At 45.8% G+C, this 18,642-nt stretch overlaps 1 protein-coding gene across 4 annotated transcripts in view; it reads right to left on the reverse strand.

The window, feature by feature from the left end:
• The window catches only part of ERICH3 (glutamate rich 3), a 114,195-nt gene that overhangs the window by 53,031 nt on the left and 42,522 nt on the right, over positions 1-18,642 (reverse strand). For all 4 annotated transcript variants that reach the window (XM_083157762.1, XM_083157763.1, XM_083157764.1 and 1 more), the window contains exons 2-5: positions 7,935-8,028; positions 6,499-6,624; positions 3,812-3,883; positions 1,480-1,605 (exon numbers count right to left, since the gene is read on the reverse strand). In XM_083157762.1, the coding sequence (XP_083013888.1) occupies positions 1,480-1,605; positions 3,812-3,883; positions 6,499-6,624; positions 7,935-8,028 (418 nt within the window). The remainder of the gene's footprint in view (positions 1-1,479; positions 1,606-3,811; positions 3,884-6,498; positions 6,625-7,934; positions 8,029-18,642) is intronic.

Here is an 18,642-nt window from a genome sequence, read left to right on the forward strand (position 1 = left end):
ACCTGTAGAGCAGCATGGTTTTGACCATTAGAGAAAGATTTTGCTTTTACAATCAACTCTGAATCAGGCCCTATGTATGGTCACCTGACTGGGAAACGTGCATTGTCGCTGTCTGTATATGGTCACCTGACAGGGAAACGTGCATTGTCGCTGTCTGTGTATGGTCACCTGACAGGGAAATGTGCATTGTCGCTCTCTGTATATGGTCACCTGACAGGGAAATGTGCATTGTCGCTCTCTGTATATGGTCACCTGACAGGGAAACGTGCATTGTCGCTCTCTGTGTATGGTCACCTGACAGGGAAACGTGCATTGTCGCTGTCTGTGTATGGTCACCTGACAGGGAAATTTGCATTGTCGCTCTCTGTATATGGTCACCTGACAGGGAAACGTGCATTGTCGCTCTCTGTGTATGGTCACCTGACAGGGAAACGTGCATTGTCACTGTCTGTATATGGTCACCTGACTGGAAAACGTGCATTGTCGCTCTCTGTATATGGTCACCTGACTGGGAAACGTGCATTGTCGCTCTCTGTGTATGGTCACCTGACTGGGAAACGTGCATTGTCGCTGTCTGTATATGGTCACCTGACAGGGAAACGTGCATTGTCGCTCTCTGTATATGGTCACCTGACAGGGAAACGTGCATTGTCGCTCTCTGTGTATGGTCACCTGACAGGGAAACGTGCATTGTCACTGTCTGTATATGGTCACCTGACAGGGAAACGTGCATTGTCACTGTCTGTGTATGGTCACCTGACAGGGAAAGTGCATTGTCGCTGTCTGTATATGGTCACCTGACAGGGAAACGTGCATTGTCGCTGTCTGTATATGGTCACCTGACAGGGAAATGTGCATTGTTGCTTTCTGTGTATGGTCACTTGACAATGAAACATGCATTGTCGCTCTCTGTGTATGGTCACCTGACAGGGAAACGTGCATTGTCACTGTCTGTATATGGTCACCTGACTGGGAAACGTGCATTGTCACTGTCTGTATATGGTCACCTGACTGGGAAACGTGCATTGTCGCTTTCTGTGTATGGTCACTTGACAATGAAACGTGCATTGTTGCTGTCTGGGTATGGTCACCTGACTGGGAAACGTGCATTGTCGCTGTCTGTTTATGGTCACCTGACAGGGAAACGTGCATTGTCGCTTTCTGTGTCCTCGCCGAAAACAAGCCATCCTCTCCGAATAAACCCCCTCGCCGGCGGCATTGAATACCGCCCTTAGTGTAATGTGCTTCAGAGGGATGCACCTGTGGCCCCTGATGTCAGTGCCTGCAAGAGATGAGTTGGGCTCTGTTCCGCAGGGGCGTGACTAAGTGCATGGGAGCGGTTCTCTGCAATAGCTGCATGCTGCCACCTTGGAGGCATGGTTAGGACTCCCTTCTAGCCCCTCCCCCAGGCATTTATGTATCTGTGCCCCTGACAAGTTACAGGACTTCCATGCACTGTCTTATTATTTTATCACTCACAGAATCCGATGAATCGGAATGTTCATGGTTTGTCCGATGCCGGTTGGTCCCACTTTTAGGTCCCTTAGGGGGGTGAGGAGAAAATGCTGCAAACGTCTCCTCTTCAGTCCTCTTGGGATGATCCACCTGGAATATAAAACTCATTTTATGTTTTCTTTCAAGCAGAGCATACACATCACAAAGGATATAAATCAGCTTTTTACCATGTCATTTATTTACAGTTTCTTATATAGCGCAGCAGATTCCGTTGCACTTTACAATGGGAAACGGTGATAAAACAAACTGGGTAGTAACAAACCGGCATGTTATCATGTAAACTGAGCAGATGTCACTCAGGGCCCCCTGCTGAGTGTTTTAGCATTATATACTGTATACTGTAAAGTTAATTTCTTGTTATATTACAAGTTTGGCAGGGCTTGTTGAGACTTGTAGAGGTTTATTTACCTTGTGCTGTTGAAGATGGGAGAGAAAATTGCCACGTGGTTCTTATCTTCCATCGAAGTCTATCAGGAATATGTAATAGGGTCATACTTGCCTACTTGGTGGGAGGGCAACCAGCTCAGTGAGGCAAGGGGGCCACCACCAGGAGTGAAAAAGGGGTGGAGGCAAAGCCACAGGAGGGAGACTTCCTTATGGGCGTGACCAGATCGATCGTGTCATTTAGCCACGCCCCTGCCATGTAATGCCGGTATTTCAGGCATTGCACTGCAGCGGGCTGGGCGAAAAAGACGCAATAATAATTGGTACATTAGCCCTTAGTGACAGCACCATATTTGATTAATGCTAGTGTCAGATACTGTACCTTAGATAATATATACTACTGAGAATACAGCCAGGACCAGATTAACAATGGGAGTGGATGGAACCACAGCTGGCCACACAGTCAGCAATAAATTGTAAGTGTTAAAATATTTTTTCTAGTTTTCTGCAGTTTTTTATTTTTGTGAACTTAGGGAAACAGTGGAGCTGATGCTTTGGCCACACCCACAAATAAATGGCCACACACACTCAGCACTGGAAACATTTTCCTTTCCAGGACCACGTGATCCTTACAGCGCACCATTTTGTTATGGCTGGTGTCAAGCGAGCAATGTTAGTAAAAGGCCCTCAGGAAGAGAACAGGTCTAATGCTGGTGTCCAGTGACGAACTGGGCCGACGAATCGGTCATTGGCCCCTCTGGCATTTGCCAGAAGTGCCAGATGGCCAGTCCAGCCCTGCAGTGGTGTCAGACAAGCAATGTTAGTAAATGACCTGCAGTACGAGAACAGAACCTCAGATGCCTAATGCTGTTGTCAGATGAGCAATGTTAGTAAATGACCTGCAGTACGAGAACAGAACCTCAGATGCCTAATGCTGGTGTCAGATGAGCAATGTTAGTAAATGACCTGCAATACGAGAACAGAACCTCAGATGCCTAATGCTGTTGTCAGATGAGCAATGTTAGTAAATGACCTGCAATACGAGAACAGAACCTCAGATGCCTAATGCTGTTGTCAAGCGAGCAATGTTAGTAATGTTTTATTTTTTATTTTACAAAAAGTTATACCAAATATAAGAGGCGGAAATCTAGCAAAATGTGAGATGGCTATGTTTTTTTAATTACAATACCTTAATCTCTAATGGATTAAATAAGGATTTTGAGATGAAATGGTTCTCATAGCCTTTTTTTAATTTATGCACTTTTATAAATAATTATATTTTTACAAATACATCTTTGCTATTTTACTTGTTAGTAATATCTTATTTATTTTGAGGTAAAAAGTACAAAGAGATTTTCACAGAGCACTTTAATAAATATGGACAACTCCCAAGATGGTGGCCGCAACTATGAAACCCATTTCTGGACCTAAACCCCCTGAACCGCAACCGGTAGTGCCTCTCGGTGACACGCAAATGTCACTTCCGGTTCCGGAAACCGCCACCTCTGGTTCCGTAAACATAACTTCCGGTTCCGGCTGCGACCGGAAGTATCGGGCCAGGGGGGAAAGCCGGAGTGGCACCTGTGACATGGAGTCCCAATGAAAACCTGCACTGGAGGAGTCACTTTTTTGTACTTTTTTTAATAATTTGTAGCTGTTAGGTGCTCCATGTCTGGAATTAGGTTTTTCCACCCTCTTGTATGTGGGTGGTATAAATATCTGGACCTTAACACTGGTTATGAGGTTATGCCTTGATAAAGATACTGCATAGTATTGAATCCGGTCGGCTAGAAGGGGAGGATTCCGGGGACCCACACCATATACCAGCATCCAGGGACGCCTGTCATGGTTACATCCCACAGCATCGTCTGACATTAAAATGCGCGTTGTATCGTGTAGAATGGCGCGTTACCTTAATCCTTTGCACCCGGTCTTTCCTGGCAAATGTTTCCAGCTTTCGTTTTACATCAATTTGGTGGCGCCGCTGGCAGAGAAAGCAGAATGTCATTATCCAGGCTGAATATAAGTCAAGCACATCTTCCACCATTCATTACAATACATGCCCCCATCACCTGATTCAGACCTGATCGCAAAGCAAATTTGTTTCTCTAATGGACAAAACCATGCTGCACTACAGAAGAGGCAGATGCAACATGTGCAGAGAGAGTTGCTGCATTCTGCATGGCCCTTATTACCGATCTGCTCCATCATCTGTACATGCACAGATGATAGAGGGGGTCATAAACGACCCGCGGGAGCGCCCATCCATCATTCAGTGCAGCATACACATGGTGCCATAAAATGAGTGTTATCATACCTCCCAACGCTGCTGCTGCACGCCAGAGGCGCATCAAAAATTTTGGGGCGTGGCCTATACTCTTTGCTCTCTCGCGAAGCCACGCCCCCATTTTGCCGCTATGGGGGCATGACCCAGAGGCTCTGTGAGCCTCTAGCCATGCCCCCAGCCCCCTGGCTGCGGGAATAGACGCTGTGCGCATGCGCACAGCGTTTAATAACCGCTGCTTAGCAGCTGACAGGGGGGACTCCCAACAGCCCCCCCACACCGTGGGACACTGCCGCCCGCGGGTGGGACAGCGGGACAGGACCTGACAATCGGGACTGTCCCGATAAAATCGGGACTGTTGGGAGGTATGGCGTTATCACTTATTTTATCGCACACTGTGTGTATGTATTTAAAGAAAAATATTGCTTTGCGATCAACTCTGAATTAGGCCCTATACCCTAACCGCTATGTGCTGGAAGGAACAAGGACAGACACAGTGACATGTCAGTAAGAATATGTCCCCTTACGCCGCTCATGCTCTCCTCCCCCCAGTAGTTGCTGCACTCGGTCTGCAGTATATTATTGCAGAGCAGCCACTGACCTGAGCTCTGACATCATGCAGACCCAGTTTCCCATAATCCTCTGACCCTGGGAGGGTAATTCTCCTGGGTCTGCCAAACATTTAGGGTACTGAGGGTATTACTGGAGACATAATGGAGGTGGGATCAGTTAGGGGCGATATATTCACCCCCGCAAGTAAGTGTGCCTATATGCCGCAGATGACACCGCAATATCTTTTAGGAATTGCGTAGGACATGCATGTCCAAACTATGGCCCTCCAGCTGTTGTTAAACTACAAGTCCCATCATGCCTTGCCACAGTTTTGCTATTAGGGAATGCAAAAACTCTGGCAAGGCATGCTGGGATGTGTAGTTTCACATCAGCTGGAGGGCCACAGTTTGGACACCGACAGAATATAGAAGATGAGCTACAATGGTCTAATGTATAATTTAATACATAACAATGGGTCTTTGTCAGGACAACAAAACATGAGAGGAGGTACAGTATCACGTCAGTCCCACGGCACAATCTGCACACTCTCCCGCCTGGGGACTGATCGCCAGCAGCTGTGATCACTAGGGCTGCGTGCTTCCTACAGCGATGTGTGTGCTATTCATAGAGGCAGTCATACACGCACGACGGCCCCTGAGGCTTGCACTCCTATATATATATATATGGAAAAGTCAAAGGCAGGTACTGCGCGTGATGGGCTGGTTCAGTTGCAACAATGGAAAACATAAATTTAGTAGTAGAATTAATTTTTTTTTATCCAGTCCCACAAATCGTGGGCCTCAGAGTGTGTAATGATTTTTGGAAGATATTATTATGACTAGAGAGGGGGAGTGTGTTTCTTATGACATATGTGGGGGTCTGATGGCATGAAAGAGGTTTGAGGGGATGTGACAGGTAGAATGGCATGTTTAGGGGTCTGATAGTATGTAATGTGGAACTAGCTGCATTGTATGTATGGGTGACATCAAGGCATGTGGTGGTGGTTTGATAGCATGTAAGAGCGTGTGGATATGAGAGATGGAATGTGATGGGCACTGATGGCATGTTTAGGCGGTCTGATGGTATGTAGAAGGAGTCTGATGGTATGTGGAGCAATCTTATTTTATGTTTGGGTGGTCTGATGGTATGTGGTAGGTGGTGTGTTGGGATGTAATGGGCACTAATGACATGTTTAGGTGTGTGTTGGTATGTGGAAGGGGTCTGATTGTATGTGGAACAAATTTAATTGTATGTAGGGGTGGTCTGATGGCATATAGGGGTATTTGATGGGCAATAATGGCATGTTTAGGTGGTGTGATCTTATGTGGAGGGGTCTGATGGTATATGCAACAAGTTGTATTGTATGTAGGGGTGGTCTGATGGCATGTGGAGGAGATTTGATGGCATGTAAGGGCATGTGGGGGTGTTTGATGGGATGTGACAGGCATCATAATTAGGTGGTCTGATGCCATGTGGAGCAATCTCATTTATGTATGGGTGATCTGCTGGCATGTGGTTGCCTGATGGACATGTAAGGGGCATGTGGGCGGTCTGATGGCATGTGAGGGAGCCTGGTAGGAAAGTGGAAGGGGACTGATGGATACCAGTGAAAATTGGGAAAGTGGTAGAATAATAGGGGACATGTATGTACAGGGGCAAATAACTTTAGCAAAGGTGGCAATCAGAAACCAGATAACAGGTGCCAACCCCACCAGCAACGAGAAATGTTGCCATAAATATACAGTACTTGGTGTAGTTCTTACTTCTAGATCGAGGACCTTGTGGAATATTGCCTGGGCCAGGCATTCCCTGATGTATTTGTGATGGTCTCGTCGCATGGCATTAATCCTGTATTCCTTCTCCGTCAGTATCCTGCCGCTTCTGCTGATCTGAAAGATAAAGCACCCAGAACAGTCCACCAAAGTATAAAGGTCAGAACACGTTTACTGTATTATGAGAATGCCCACAGTGGCACAGAGTATTTCAGTGAGCGGGCGATCTTGTCAGAGGCAGTGACCAGAATGTTTCTGTCGTAGCGACTGTGTCATTATTCAAGAAAGGGAGAAAGTAATGCTGCTTTCAGACCGCAAAACTGGCTTTGACCCTGTATTTGGAAACCCCTTTCACACCGCATCTCCTACACTGGCAGACCCGTTTTTGGAAACTTTCCAAAAACAGGGTCAAAGCCAGTCTTCAGCGCGTGCCGCCCCCGCCCCCCCCTTCCCCCGGGGGTTAACACCCCCAAATCCCCCCCACCCCAGGGCTAACAAACCCCCCCCCCCCCCCCCCCCCCCCCCCCCGTGCAGCCGGTACCTTCGTTGCGTGATCCGGCACTGCAGTTGGTCGGGGAAGCACTTATGAAAAAAAGCGTCTTTCAGAAAATGGCTGCCCCATAGGAAAACCTGTTTTAAAAAACTGTCTTTCGTACGGGGGCAGCCATTTTCCGAAAGTCACTTTTCTTATAAGAAAAGTGACTTTCGGAAAATGGCTGCCCCCATACGAAAGACAGTTTTTCTAAAACTGGTTTTCCTATGGGGCAGCCATTTTCTGAAAGACGCTTTTTTTCATAAGTGCTTCCCCGACCAACTGCAGTGCCGGATCACGCAACGAAGGTACCGGCTGCACGGCGGGTGTCGACACACGCGCCAAGTGGGGGGGTGTCGACACATGCGCGGGGGGGACACGCGTGGGGGGGGGGGGGCGGCAGGGGGCGGCTCCAGTGCTGCGAATATTTAATGAGTGCTCATTAAATATTCGCTGCTCTGAATTTAGGACCCAGCTCATTGGCTGGGTCCTAAATACCGTTTCAGACCCGATTTTGATGCAAAAATACCTGGTCTGAAACGGGTAGGACCCTCCATTTTAACCGTTTTACAAAATCGGCTTTTGTAAAACGGTTAAGGGGTCCTGCACCTTTCAGACCGCACAGATTACCGTTTTAAAACGGTAAAAAAACGGCAATATACCGTTTACAAACTGCGGTCTGAAAGGGGCATAACAAGCCGCAAACCGATTGCGGTAGTAGCAGCTGCCAATCTGCTTATTGGTAAGGAGAACATTAACACGCTGCCCCAAGTGGTGAAGCATCTGAATGGCACTTGTATATAGCCACACCTGTATAGCACAACAAGCTGAAATAACACAACCCCACAATTTTTTCTGTTCAGTTAAAGAACTGACAATATTAAGACGCACTTACCAGGCCAGCGGTCTTAAGGTGCCGTCTAATCCGGGTATTGTTAAAATATCCTTTTAGGTGTTTGTCTGTGAGGCTGTTATAAGCTGAGAGGGGTCTGTAAGACAAAATACATCATAACGTAATGTGGCAGAGGCAGCATACTTCCACATGAAGGTACTGTGAAGGATCCAGGCAGGAAAACTGATGTGATCAGGGTTGGGCTGATTAGCAACACCTGAGCTTTCCTGATATATGTGTTTCCAGAGCAGGAGATCATTGCTCCTGATGGTGGAATAAGTGCCCAGGTGAAACGCCGGAGTCTGGGCCCACTAGGGACCACTGGAACATTGTGAGCAGTTTGTACTATGCTGTGACACCTGTATGCTACAATGCTGTAACCATACTTGCCTATGCTGATTACCTGGTAAGCTTTTTACCTGCTACAAAATAAAGACCAAGGCTTCGTCTTATCCATTTATGGGCTGATTCAGGGTTGCACACAAGTTGTGCACATTTAAATGTACCCACATCTATGGGACCACAACATCCGTATTTGGGAGTAAATTTACTGAAATGGAATTCTCCTTTTTTATTTAGTGCCTTTTAGAAGATAATAGAATTTGATTGGTTGGGGCCTACATACCAGCGCACTACTGCTCACCAGTAACACCCATTTATCAGCAAGTGGCGCTACAGCGGAGTTACTTGGGACTAGCCATAGGCTTCTGGAGGATGGGGAGCGGGCATGGAGGAGATCTTGTTTGGTCAGGTCTTAGTATTCTATATGGGGTAAGACAAAAAGAAAACAAGTATTCCTGCTTGGGGCACTCTGGGTCAGTTTATTGTAATTTATTGATTAACCCCTTCCTGACAGAGCTAGTTTTTGCCTTCCTGACAGAGCCCTTTTTTTCAAATCTGACATGTCTCACTTAAGTGGGGATAACTTTTTTTTGCTTTTACTTATCCCAGTGATTTTGAGATTGTTTTCTCGTGACACATTGTACTTCAAATTAGTGGTAAATTTGGGTCGATACAGTCTGTGTTTTTTTGTGAAAAATACCAAAATGTCGTAAAAAAATGGAAAATTTAGCAATTTGCAAAATGTTAAATTTTCTGCTTGTGAGACAAATAATCATACCACTCAAAATAGTTAATAACTAACATAGACCATATGTCTACTTTATGTTTCCATCATTATTTCAACTTCCTTTAAATTTTTTTGGACACTAGGAGGCTTACAATATGAATAGCAAATTCTCAAATTTTCAAGAAAATTTCAAACACTGATTTTTTTAGGGACCAGTTCAGTTCTGATGTGACTTTGAGGGACTTGTATGTGAGACACCCCCATAAATGATGCCATTTCAAAAACTGCACCCCTCACAGTATTCAAAACAGCATTTTGGAAGTTTGTTAACCCTTTAGGTGTTTCACAGGAATTAAAACAAAGTGTAGGTGAAATTTCAAAATTTCATTTTTTTTGCAGATTTGCAATTTTAATACATTTTTCTAAGGAACACATTAGATTTTACTAGAGAAATGTGACTAAAAATTGATTCCCCCAATTCTTTTGTTTTCATAAATATCCTATATGTGGCCCTAGTGTGCACGTTGACCAAACCACAGGCTTCATAATAGAAGGAGCACCTACTTGATTTTGGAGCCTCCTTTTTATGAGATTATTTTTTAGGCACCATGTAGGTTTCTAGGCACCATAAGATGCTAAAATTTAGGAACCCCCCCCACAAGTGACCCCATTTTGCAAACTACACCCCTCAGGGAATTCATCTAGGGGTATAGTGTACATTTCAAACCCCCAGGGGTTTCACCAATTGTGGTACAACTGGGCAGTGAAAATGAAAAATTAAATTTTTTACACAAAAATGCAGTTCTGGCTCAAAATTTTTCATTTTCACAAGGAATGAAGGAGACAAAGCACCCCAAAATCTGTGCCCCAATTTCTCCCGAGTACGGCAATGCCTCACATGTGACCAAAAAATACCATTTGGGTGCATGGCAGGACTCAGAAGGGAAGGAGTGATTTTTGGATTTTGCAGCTCAGATTCTGGTGGAATGTTGGTGGGTGCTATGTCGCATTAGCAAGACCCCCCCAAGCACCAATACAGTGGAACCCCCCCACAAGTGACCCCATTTTGCAAACTACACCCCTCAGGGAATTCATCTAGGGGTATAGTGTACATTTCAAACCCCCAGGGGTTTCACCAATTTTGATACAACTGGGCAGTGAAAATTAAAAATTACATTTTTTTACACAAAAATGCAGTTCTGGCTCAAAATTTTTCATTTTCAGAAGGTATGAAGGAGAAAAAGCACCCCAAAATCTGTGCCCCAATTTCTCCCGAGTACGGCAATGCCTCACATGTGACCAAAAAATACCATTTGGGTGCATGGCAGGACTCAGAAGGGAAGGAGTGATTTTTGGATTTTGCAGCTCAGATTCTGGTGGAATGTTGGTGGGTGCTATGTCGCATTAGCAAGACCCCCCAAGCACCAATACAGTGGAACCCCCCCACAAGTGACCCCATTTTGCAAACTACACCCCTCAGGGAATTCATCTAGGGGTATAGTGTACATTTCAAACCCCCAGGGGTTTCACCAATTTTGATACAACTGGGCTGTGCAAATGAAAAATTACATTTTTTACACAAAAATGCAGTTCTGGCTCAAAATTTTTCATTTTCACAAGGAATGAAGGAGACAAAGCACCCCAAAATCTGTGCCCCAATTTCTCCCGAGTATGGCAATGCCTCACATGTGACCAAAAAATACCATTTGGGTGCATGGCAGGACTCAGAAGGGAAGGAGTGATTTTTGGATTTTGCAGCTCAGATTCTGGTGGAATGTTGGTGGGTGCTATGTCGCATTAGCAAGACCCCCCAAGCAACAATACAGTGGAACCCCCCCACAAGTGACCCCATTTTGCAAACTACACCCCTCAGGGAATTCATCTAGGGGTATAGTGTACATTTCAAACCCCCAGGGGTTTCACCAATTTTGATACAACTGGGCAGTGAAAATGAAAAATTACATTTTTTTACACAAAAATGCAGTTCTGGCTCAAAATTTTTCATTTTCAGAAGGTATGAAGGAGAAAAAGCACCCCAAAATCTGTGCCCCAATTTCTCCCAAGTACGGCAATGCCTCATGTGTGACCAAAAAGTGGCAGGACTCAGAAGGGAAGGAGTGATATTTGGATTTTGCAGCACAGATTCTGGTGGAATGTTGGTGGGTGCTATGTCGCATTAGCAAGACCCCCAAAGCACCAATACAGTGGAACCCCCCACAAGTGACCCCATTTTGCAAACTACACCCCTCAGGGAATTCATCTAGGGGTATAGTGTACATTTCAAACCCCCAGGGGTTTCACCAATTTTGATACAACTGGGCAGTGAAAATGAAAAATTACATTTTTTACACAAAAATGCAGTTCTGGCTCAAAATTTTTCATTTTCACAAGGAATGAAGGAGACAAAGCACCCCAAAATCTGTGCCCCAATTTCTCCCGAGTATGGCAATGCCTCACATGTGACCAAAAAATACCATTTGGGTGCATGGCAGGACTCAGAAGGGAAGGAGTGATTTTTGGATTTTGCAGCTCAGATTCTGGTGGAATGTTGGTGGGTGCTATGTCGCATTAGCAAGACCCCCCAAGCACCAATACAGTGGAACCCCCCCCACAAGTGACCCCATTTTGCAAACTACACCCCTCAGGGAATTCATCTAGGGGTATAGTGTACATTTCAAACCCCCAGGGGTTTCACCAATTTTGATACAACTGGGCTGTGCAAATGAAAAATTACATTTTTTACACAAAAATGCAGTTCTGGCTCAAAATTTTTCATTTTCACAAGGAATGAAGGAGACAAAGCACCCCAAAATCTGTGCCCCAATTTCTCCCGAGTATGGCAATGCCTCACATGTGACCAAAAAATACCATTTGGGTGCATGGCAGGACTCAGAAGGGAAGGAGTGATTTTTGGATTTTGCAGCTCAGATTCTGGTGGAATGTTGGTGGGTGCTATGTCGCATTAGCAAGACCCCCCAAGCAACAATACAGTGGAACCCCCCCACAAGTGACCCCATTTTGCAAACTAAACCCCTCAGGGAATTCATCTAGGGGTATAGTGTACATTTCAAACCCCCAGGGGTTTCACCAATTTTGATACAACTGGGCAGTGAAAATGAAAAATTACATTTTTTTACACAAAAATGCAGTTCTGGCTCAAAATTTTTCATTTTCAGAAGGTATGAAGGAGAAAAAGCACCCCAAAATCTGTGCCCCAATTTCTCCCAAGTACGGCAATGCCTCATGTGTGACCAAAAAGTGGCAGGACTCAGAAGGGAAGGAGTGATATTTGGATTTTGCAGCACAGATTCTGGTGGAATGTTGGTGGGTGCTATGTCGCATTAGCAAGACCCCCAAAGCACCAATACAGTGGAACCCCCCCACAAGTGACCCCATTTTGCAAACTACACCCCTCAGGGAATTCATCTAGGGGTATAGTGTACATTTCAAACCCCCAGGGGTTTCACCAATTTTGATACAACTGGGCAGTGAAAATGAAAAATTACATTTTTTTACACAAAAATGCAGTTCTGGCTCAAAATTTTTCATTTTCAGAAGGTATGAAGGAGAAAAAGCACCCCAAAATCTGTGCCCCAATTTCTCCCGAGTATGGCAATGCCTCACATGTGACCAAAAAATACCAGTTGGGTGCATGGCAGGACTCAGAAGGGAAGGAGTGATTTTTGGATTTTGCGGCTCAGATTCTGGTGGAATGAATGGTGGGTGCTATGTGGCATTAGCAAGACCCCCAAAGCACGGTGAAATGATGAACCTAATAATCCATAGATGTGTGGTATATTTTAAAACACTCCTTTATACATAGGCCGGGTTTGTCGGGGCAAGTGTCACACTGGAAAATAGTTTGCTTTCTTATTCCCTTTTTATAGCAAACTTTGCACCTTTTTTGTGTCCTGACCTTTTTTCCAGTGGAGGGGATTTCATCAGGAAAATGCTGCCCTGGTACAATACGGGGGCCAGTACTAGAAGTACTGGGGCCCTCTGCCTGCTGGTTCCCAAATATTAGGCCCTTTATGACTTCCTCTTGAAAGTGCATAAATGTCCCCCTCTGGCTGGTAGAACGGAATAGCACGTAAGCGTTATACAGTGCCATCTGGATGATATACACGGCCAGCTTCTTGTACCAGATTTTTGTTTTCCGCAGGGCACTGTACGGCTTCAGTACCTGATCTGAAAGATCCACTCCACCCATGTACCTATTGTAATCTAGGATACAATTAGGTTTTGAGGTGTGGGTACTGGTACCTCGTACAGGGATGGAGGTGGTACTGTCTCCATGAATTGTTTTCAGTATAAGGACATCCCTCTTGTCCTTATATTTGACCAACAACATATTTTCGGTGCATATTCCCCTGCTTTCACCCCTTCTCATTACTTGGGCAATGTGCGTTTTTGGGAGGCCTCTTTGCTTCTTGCGCACAGTACCGCAAGCTGCTGTACCTCTTGAACCAAGGGCCTTAAACAGGGGGATGCTAGTGTAAAAGTTATCCACATAGAGGTGATAACCTTTATCCAGGAAGGGGTGCACTAAATCCCAGACAATTTTTCCACTAACACCTACGAGGGAGGGGGGGCATTCTGGCGGTTCAATTCTTGAATCCTTCCCTTCATATACCCTAAACCTGTGGGTGTACCCTGAGGTGCTTTCACACAGCTTATACATTTTTATGCCATACCTTGCCCTCTTACTGGGAAGGTACTGGCGGAATTTAACCCTTCCTTTAAAATGTATAAGGGACTCGTCTATGCAAATGAATTTATCTGGGATGTACATCTCTGCAAATTTGGCGCTGAAATGATCAATGACCGGCCTGACTTTAAATAGCCGGTCAAAGGTGGGATCATCTCTGGGTGGGCACTGTGCATTATCGTTGTAATGCAAACATTTAAGGATTAACTCAAAACGAGTCCGGGTCATGGCCATACGGTAAAGTGAGGTGCTGTACAGAACATCTGTACTCCAATATTGCCTAATTTCTGGCTTTTTTACTATGCCCATATGAAACACCAGACCCCAAAACGTCATCATCTCTACTGCATCTACAGGGGTCCACCTAGCAAATGATGACGTGGGGTTTTGAGCAATAAACTGCTGGGCATATAAAATAGTTTGGTCCACCATTAAATTTATAAAATCATCAGAGAAAAATAATTTGAAAAAGTCAATTTTTCTGAGACCTGTGGAATCAAATTGGATTCCTGGGATGGCCAAAAACTCAGGAACCTGGGGCTCAAAATTGTCTGGTGGTGGGGTCCATACGAGATCAATTATTGGGGGGGGGGTCTCAGCTGCTCTACGGGGGCATCTTTGAGGGGGTCCCTCATCACTAGAGGAGGAAGAGGAGCTTAAGATGAATCCTTCAAATTCCCCGCTTGCCTCACTGGCTGTGTCAGAGTCAGAGGCAAGCATGGCATATGCCTCCTCCGCTGAATACATTCTTCTGGATGACTGGGATGACATTTGGGATGACATTTGGGATGCCATTTTTATTTTTGTGTTTCTGGTAGTGAAATGTTTCAACACGTGTATAGTGTAGGGGGGGTACAAACTTTATTTCAACACGGGGGGTATGTAGTGTGTAGTGTGTATGTAGTGCAGAAAAAAAAATACTTTATACAGGAATTTGATCCCAATAAAAAAAAAAAAATTGAAGGGGTTAAAAAAAAAAAAAAAAAAAGGTCCTGCGCCAAAAATTGAGCACAGATGTTGGTCAGTAACGTCCGTCACTGAACAGCACTCAAAGGCAACAGGAATTTGATAAAAAAAAAAAAAAAAAATAGATCAACCCTGTGCCGAAAAAGCTGATCAGTGATGTACGTCACTGATCAGTGCACAGTGGCCACAGGACACCCACAAAATCACAGTGTGTGCAAAAAAAAAAAATTAAAAAAAGACCCCACAGCACCCTAAAAAAAAAAAAAAAGGTGATCAGTGATGCGACACTGATTACCAGTGAGGGGCAGCAGGTGCACAACCTTTGGTGCAACTGACAGTGCAACTGGCAGCAACTGACAGGTATATATAAAAAAAACAAAACCCTGCACCCCCAAAAAGTTGCTGATCAGCACAGATATACTGATCAGCACAAAAGGGGGGGTAGCAGACACAAAATATAGCACTCTCTATCACTCTCTGTCACTATCTCTCTCTATCTTTATATCTCTCACTATCTATCACTATCTATCACTCTATGACACTGCAGCAGCAGCACTGACAGTTATATATATAAAAAAAAACCTGCACCCCCAAAAAGGGGGGGGTAGCAGACACAAAATATAGCACTCTCTATCACTCTATGTCACTATCTCTCTCTATCTCTCTATTTCTCACTATCTATCACTATCTATCACTCTATGACACTGCAGCAGCAGCACTGACAGTTATATATATAAAAAAAACCTGCACCCCCAAAAAGGGGGGGTAGCAGACACAAAATACAGCACTCTCTATCACTATCTCTCTCTATCTCTCTATCTCTCACTATCTATCACTATCTATCACTCTATGACACTGCAGCAGCAGCACTGACAGTTATATATATAAAAAAAAAACCTGCACCCCCAAAAAGGGGGGGTAGCAGACACAAAATATAGCACTCTCTATCACTCTATGTCACTATCTCTCTCTATCTCTCTATCTCTCACTATCTATCACTATCTATCACTCTATGACACTGCAGCAGCAGCACTGACAGTTATATATATAAAAAAAAAACCTGCACCCCCAAAAAGGGGGGGTAGCAGACACAAAATACAGCACTCTCTATCACTATCTCTCTCTATCTCTCACTATCTATCACTATCTATCACTCTATGACACTGCAGCAGCAGCACTAACAGTTATATATATAAAAAAAAAACCTGCACCCCCAAAAAGGGGGGTAGCAGACACAAAATACAGCACTCTCTATCACTCTCTGTCACTATCTCTCTCTATCTCTCTATCTCTCACTATCTATCACTATCTATCACTCTATGACACTGCAGCAGCAGCACTGACAGTTATATATATATAAAAAAAAAACTGCACCCCCAAAAAGGGGGGGTAGCAGACACAAAATATAGCACTCTCTGTCACTATCTCTCTCTATCTCTCTCTATCTCTCTATCACACTGCAGCAGCAGCAGGAAGTCACAAGAAGTCAGATCCAGGAAGCATCCAGCACGCTACAAGCAGTGATCAGGTGATCAGGTAAGTATTTTGCAAGGATCAGGTCAGTATATCACGGCAGATAGGTACGGTGACCGCACTGCACGCAATTCCAGACCGGAATGGCGTCTGCAGTGCAGTCACCGTTAGTTTAAATCACCCTCCATGGCTGTGATTGGTCCGTCGGTCCGGCGAACCAATCACGGCCTTTGGGGGCGGGTGGGGTGAGGTGGGGTGACACCAGTGTCACCCTTACACCCCGTGGTGATTGGTGCTGTACTTTACAGCACCAATCACCACCGATCCCTGTGTCACCGGCGAACGTTATTCGCCGGTACACAGAAAACGCTGTAATTGGCTGTTCACATTTGAACAGCCAATCACAGCGATCGCCGACGGGGGGAGGCATCGCCACCCCCCCTGGGCATGCAGGGACATGTCTGCTGTCAGGGACAGCAGACATGTTTAAACTGTAACCGCGTCTATAGACGCGGTGACAGTTAAATGGCATGACGTACATTTATGCCATGTGTCGGGAAGTACATCCCGGCCATGACGTAAATGTACGTCAAATGTCGGGAAGGGGTTAATGTTGTTTACACATTAATGAAGTGTCTCAATCAAGAAAAATAAACATAAAACATAACTTTTATTGTTTCACATTTTAAAAACAGCGAAATATGTGAGAAGAGGAGCCGCGCGATGTAAATAAAGTCATTGTGCGGCTTCTCCTCAGTCCAGTGGCTCGTGTTTAGCATTTTGTTCTTTTGCCAAGACCCGGGGAAGCTACATGGAACCATGAGGACCGATCTCATAATTATACACTCTCTTTGATTCCACATTAAAGAACCCCTTAAGGCCCATACACGCTGGGCGACTGAGCTGAAAGACGCTCAAAACAGCATGTTCGAGCGGCTTTCAGCTCAAAGCCGCCCAGTGTGTATGCCCCGGCGGTGAACGCTGCTGCGCTCCCGCGTCATCGCTGGGAAAGCCGCTCATCTGCTGGTAATACTCTGCGCTATGCAAAGCCGTCCTCTCCCCTCCGTCAGCGCTGGGCAGGGGGAAAGCCGCTCAGTGTGTATGCACTGAGTGGCTTTCCCCCCCAGCGATGATAGTGATAGTGATCATCGTTGTCCATACATGTTGGGCATAGCCGCCCAGTGTGTATGGACCTTTACATTCAGAAACACCACTGGATATTAATATATCCTTAACAAGTGTGTGTTACTTTAGTCTGTGACAATGTTTCCACTTGAACTCAGGAATATCTTTATTTATAATCCTAGATGCAGCCTGAAAAAATTGGAGTGCCAGATAGTGCTGGTAATATTCACTGTGAATACTAATAATTCTGGCTGTCGTCCGAAGTGGAAGCGCAGATAAATGGAAAGAGTAAACGGGAGGGAGGTGTCAGCGCAGGCGGGTTTTGTGTTCCCGGCTGTGACCGTGGTGGACCAGTGGAGGGCGCTGGAGAGCCAAAGGCAGAGGGTTTGATGTAGGACATACACGGGGAGATCAGGGCACAGCGAACCAGAGGGTTGACGGAGACCAGGAACAGGGGCGCGGAGTCTAACCTGCCAGCGGTATTCACCAGGGAGCCCCGCAAGGAACTTTGGACTTAGCTGCGTCTGACAGGCACGTCGCGGCCCCCTGCCCTGGTCCTCTGGACGCAGGCAAGGGAGATGATACTGGAGGTAATACTGAAGAAGGGAAGGCAATCTGGAGACTGCGGAGGATTGCACAGGATGTCGACAGCTGAGGTAGACTGTGGTGCCGACAATGGTGCCGACGGCTGGTGAATGACTCAGGTCTATGCTGGAGTAATAGGACGTAGATGGTAATGTCTCTATAGAGCACAGCAGCTGAATGTCGACGCTGGTGTCGACGGAGCCAGTCGCTAGTTCAGGACAAGATGGAGAATGTCTCTGAAAGGCTTGGGAGCCAATGGTGGTAATGGCGAGGCACCTGTACTCGACTGCAGAGGTGGAATAGCAGGAGTCTTCTGGAGATGGACAACCCATGTAGGTATAGCGGATGCAGGTAACGCTGGAGAGAATCACAGGGGAGCCTGGAGATCTCGGAGTCTTGGAACTTCTCTGTCACAGGAGAATACTGAGAGCAGGTAAGCAATTGTTCAAGACAAGGAAGGAAGGCCGCAGGCCGGCTTTTATCCCCCTTGCTTGTCTGTGATTGGCTGCCAGCTGTAGCACCAATCAATGCTGGGAAAGGAGCACACACCTTGATCCAGGTACAGGTGTGTGGGTCAGAGGTGACGTGGATGGACAGCGGGGATTGGTCTGGGGAATCAGCTGACTTGAGAGTGTCATGGCGGCACCCATGCTGCCCGGGAACGGCGTGCGCTTGGCAGGGAACCATGGCAACTGACCGCGGGGACACAGGGGACATCGCGCCACACATCAGAAGTCATGCGGATGACAGGCCTCTCACGCAGTACCGACCATCGAGATGGTAAT

This window comes from Crinia signifera, chromosome 8, assembly GCF_055691185.1.
Source record: "Crinia signifera chromosome 8, ASM5569118v1, whole genome shotgun sequence".
In the NCBI taxonomy this organism is placed as follows: Eukaryota; Metazoa; Chordata; class Amphibia; order Anura; family Myobatrachidae; genus Crinia; species Crinia signifera.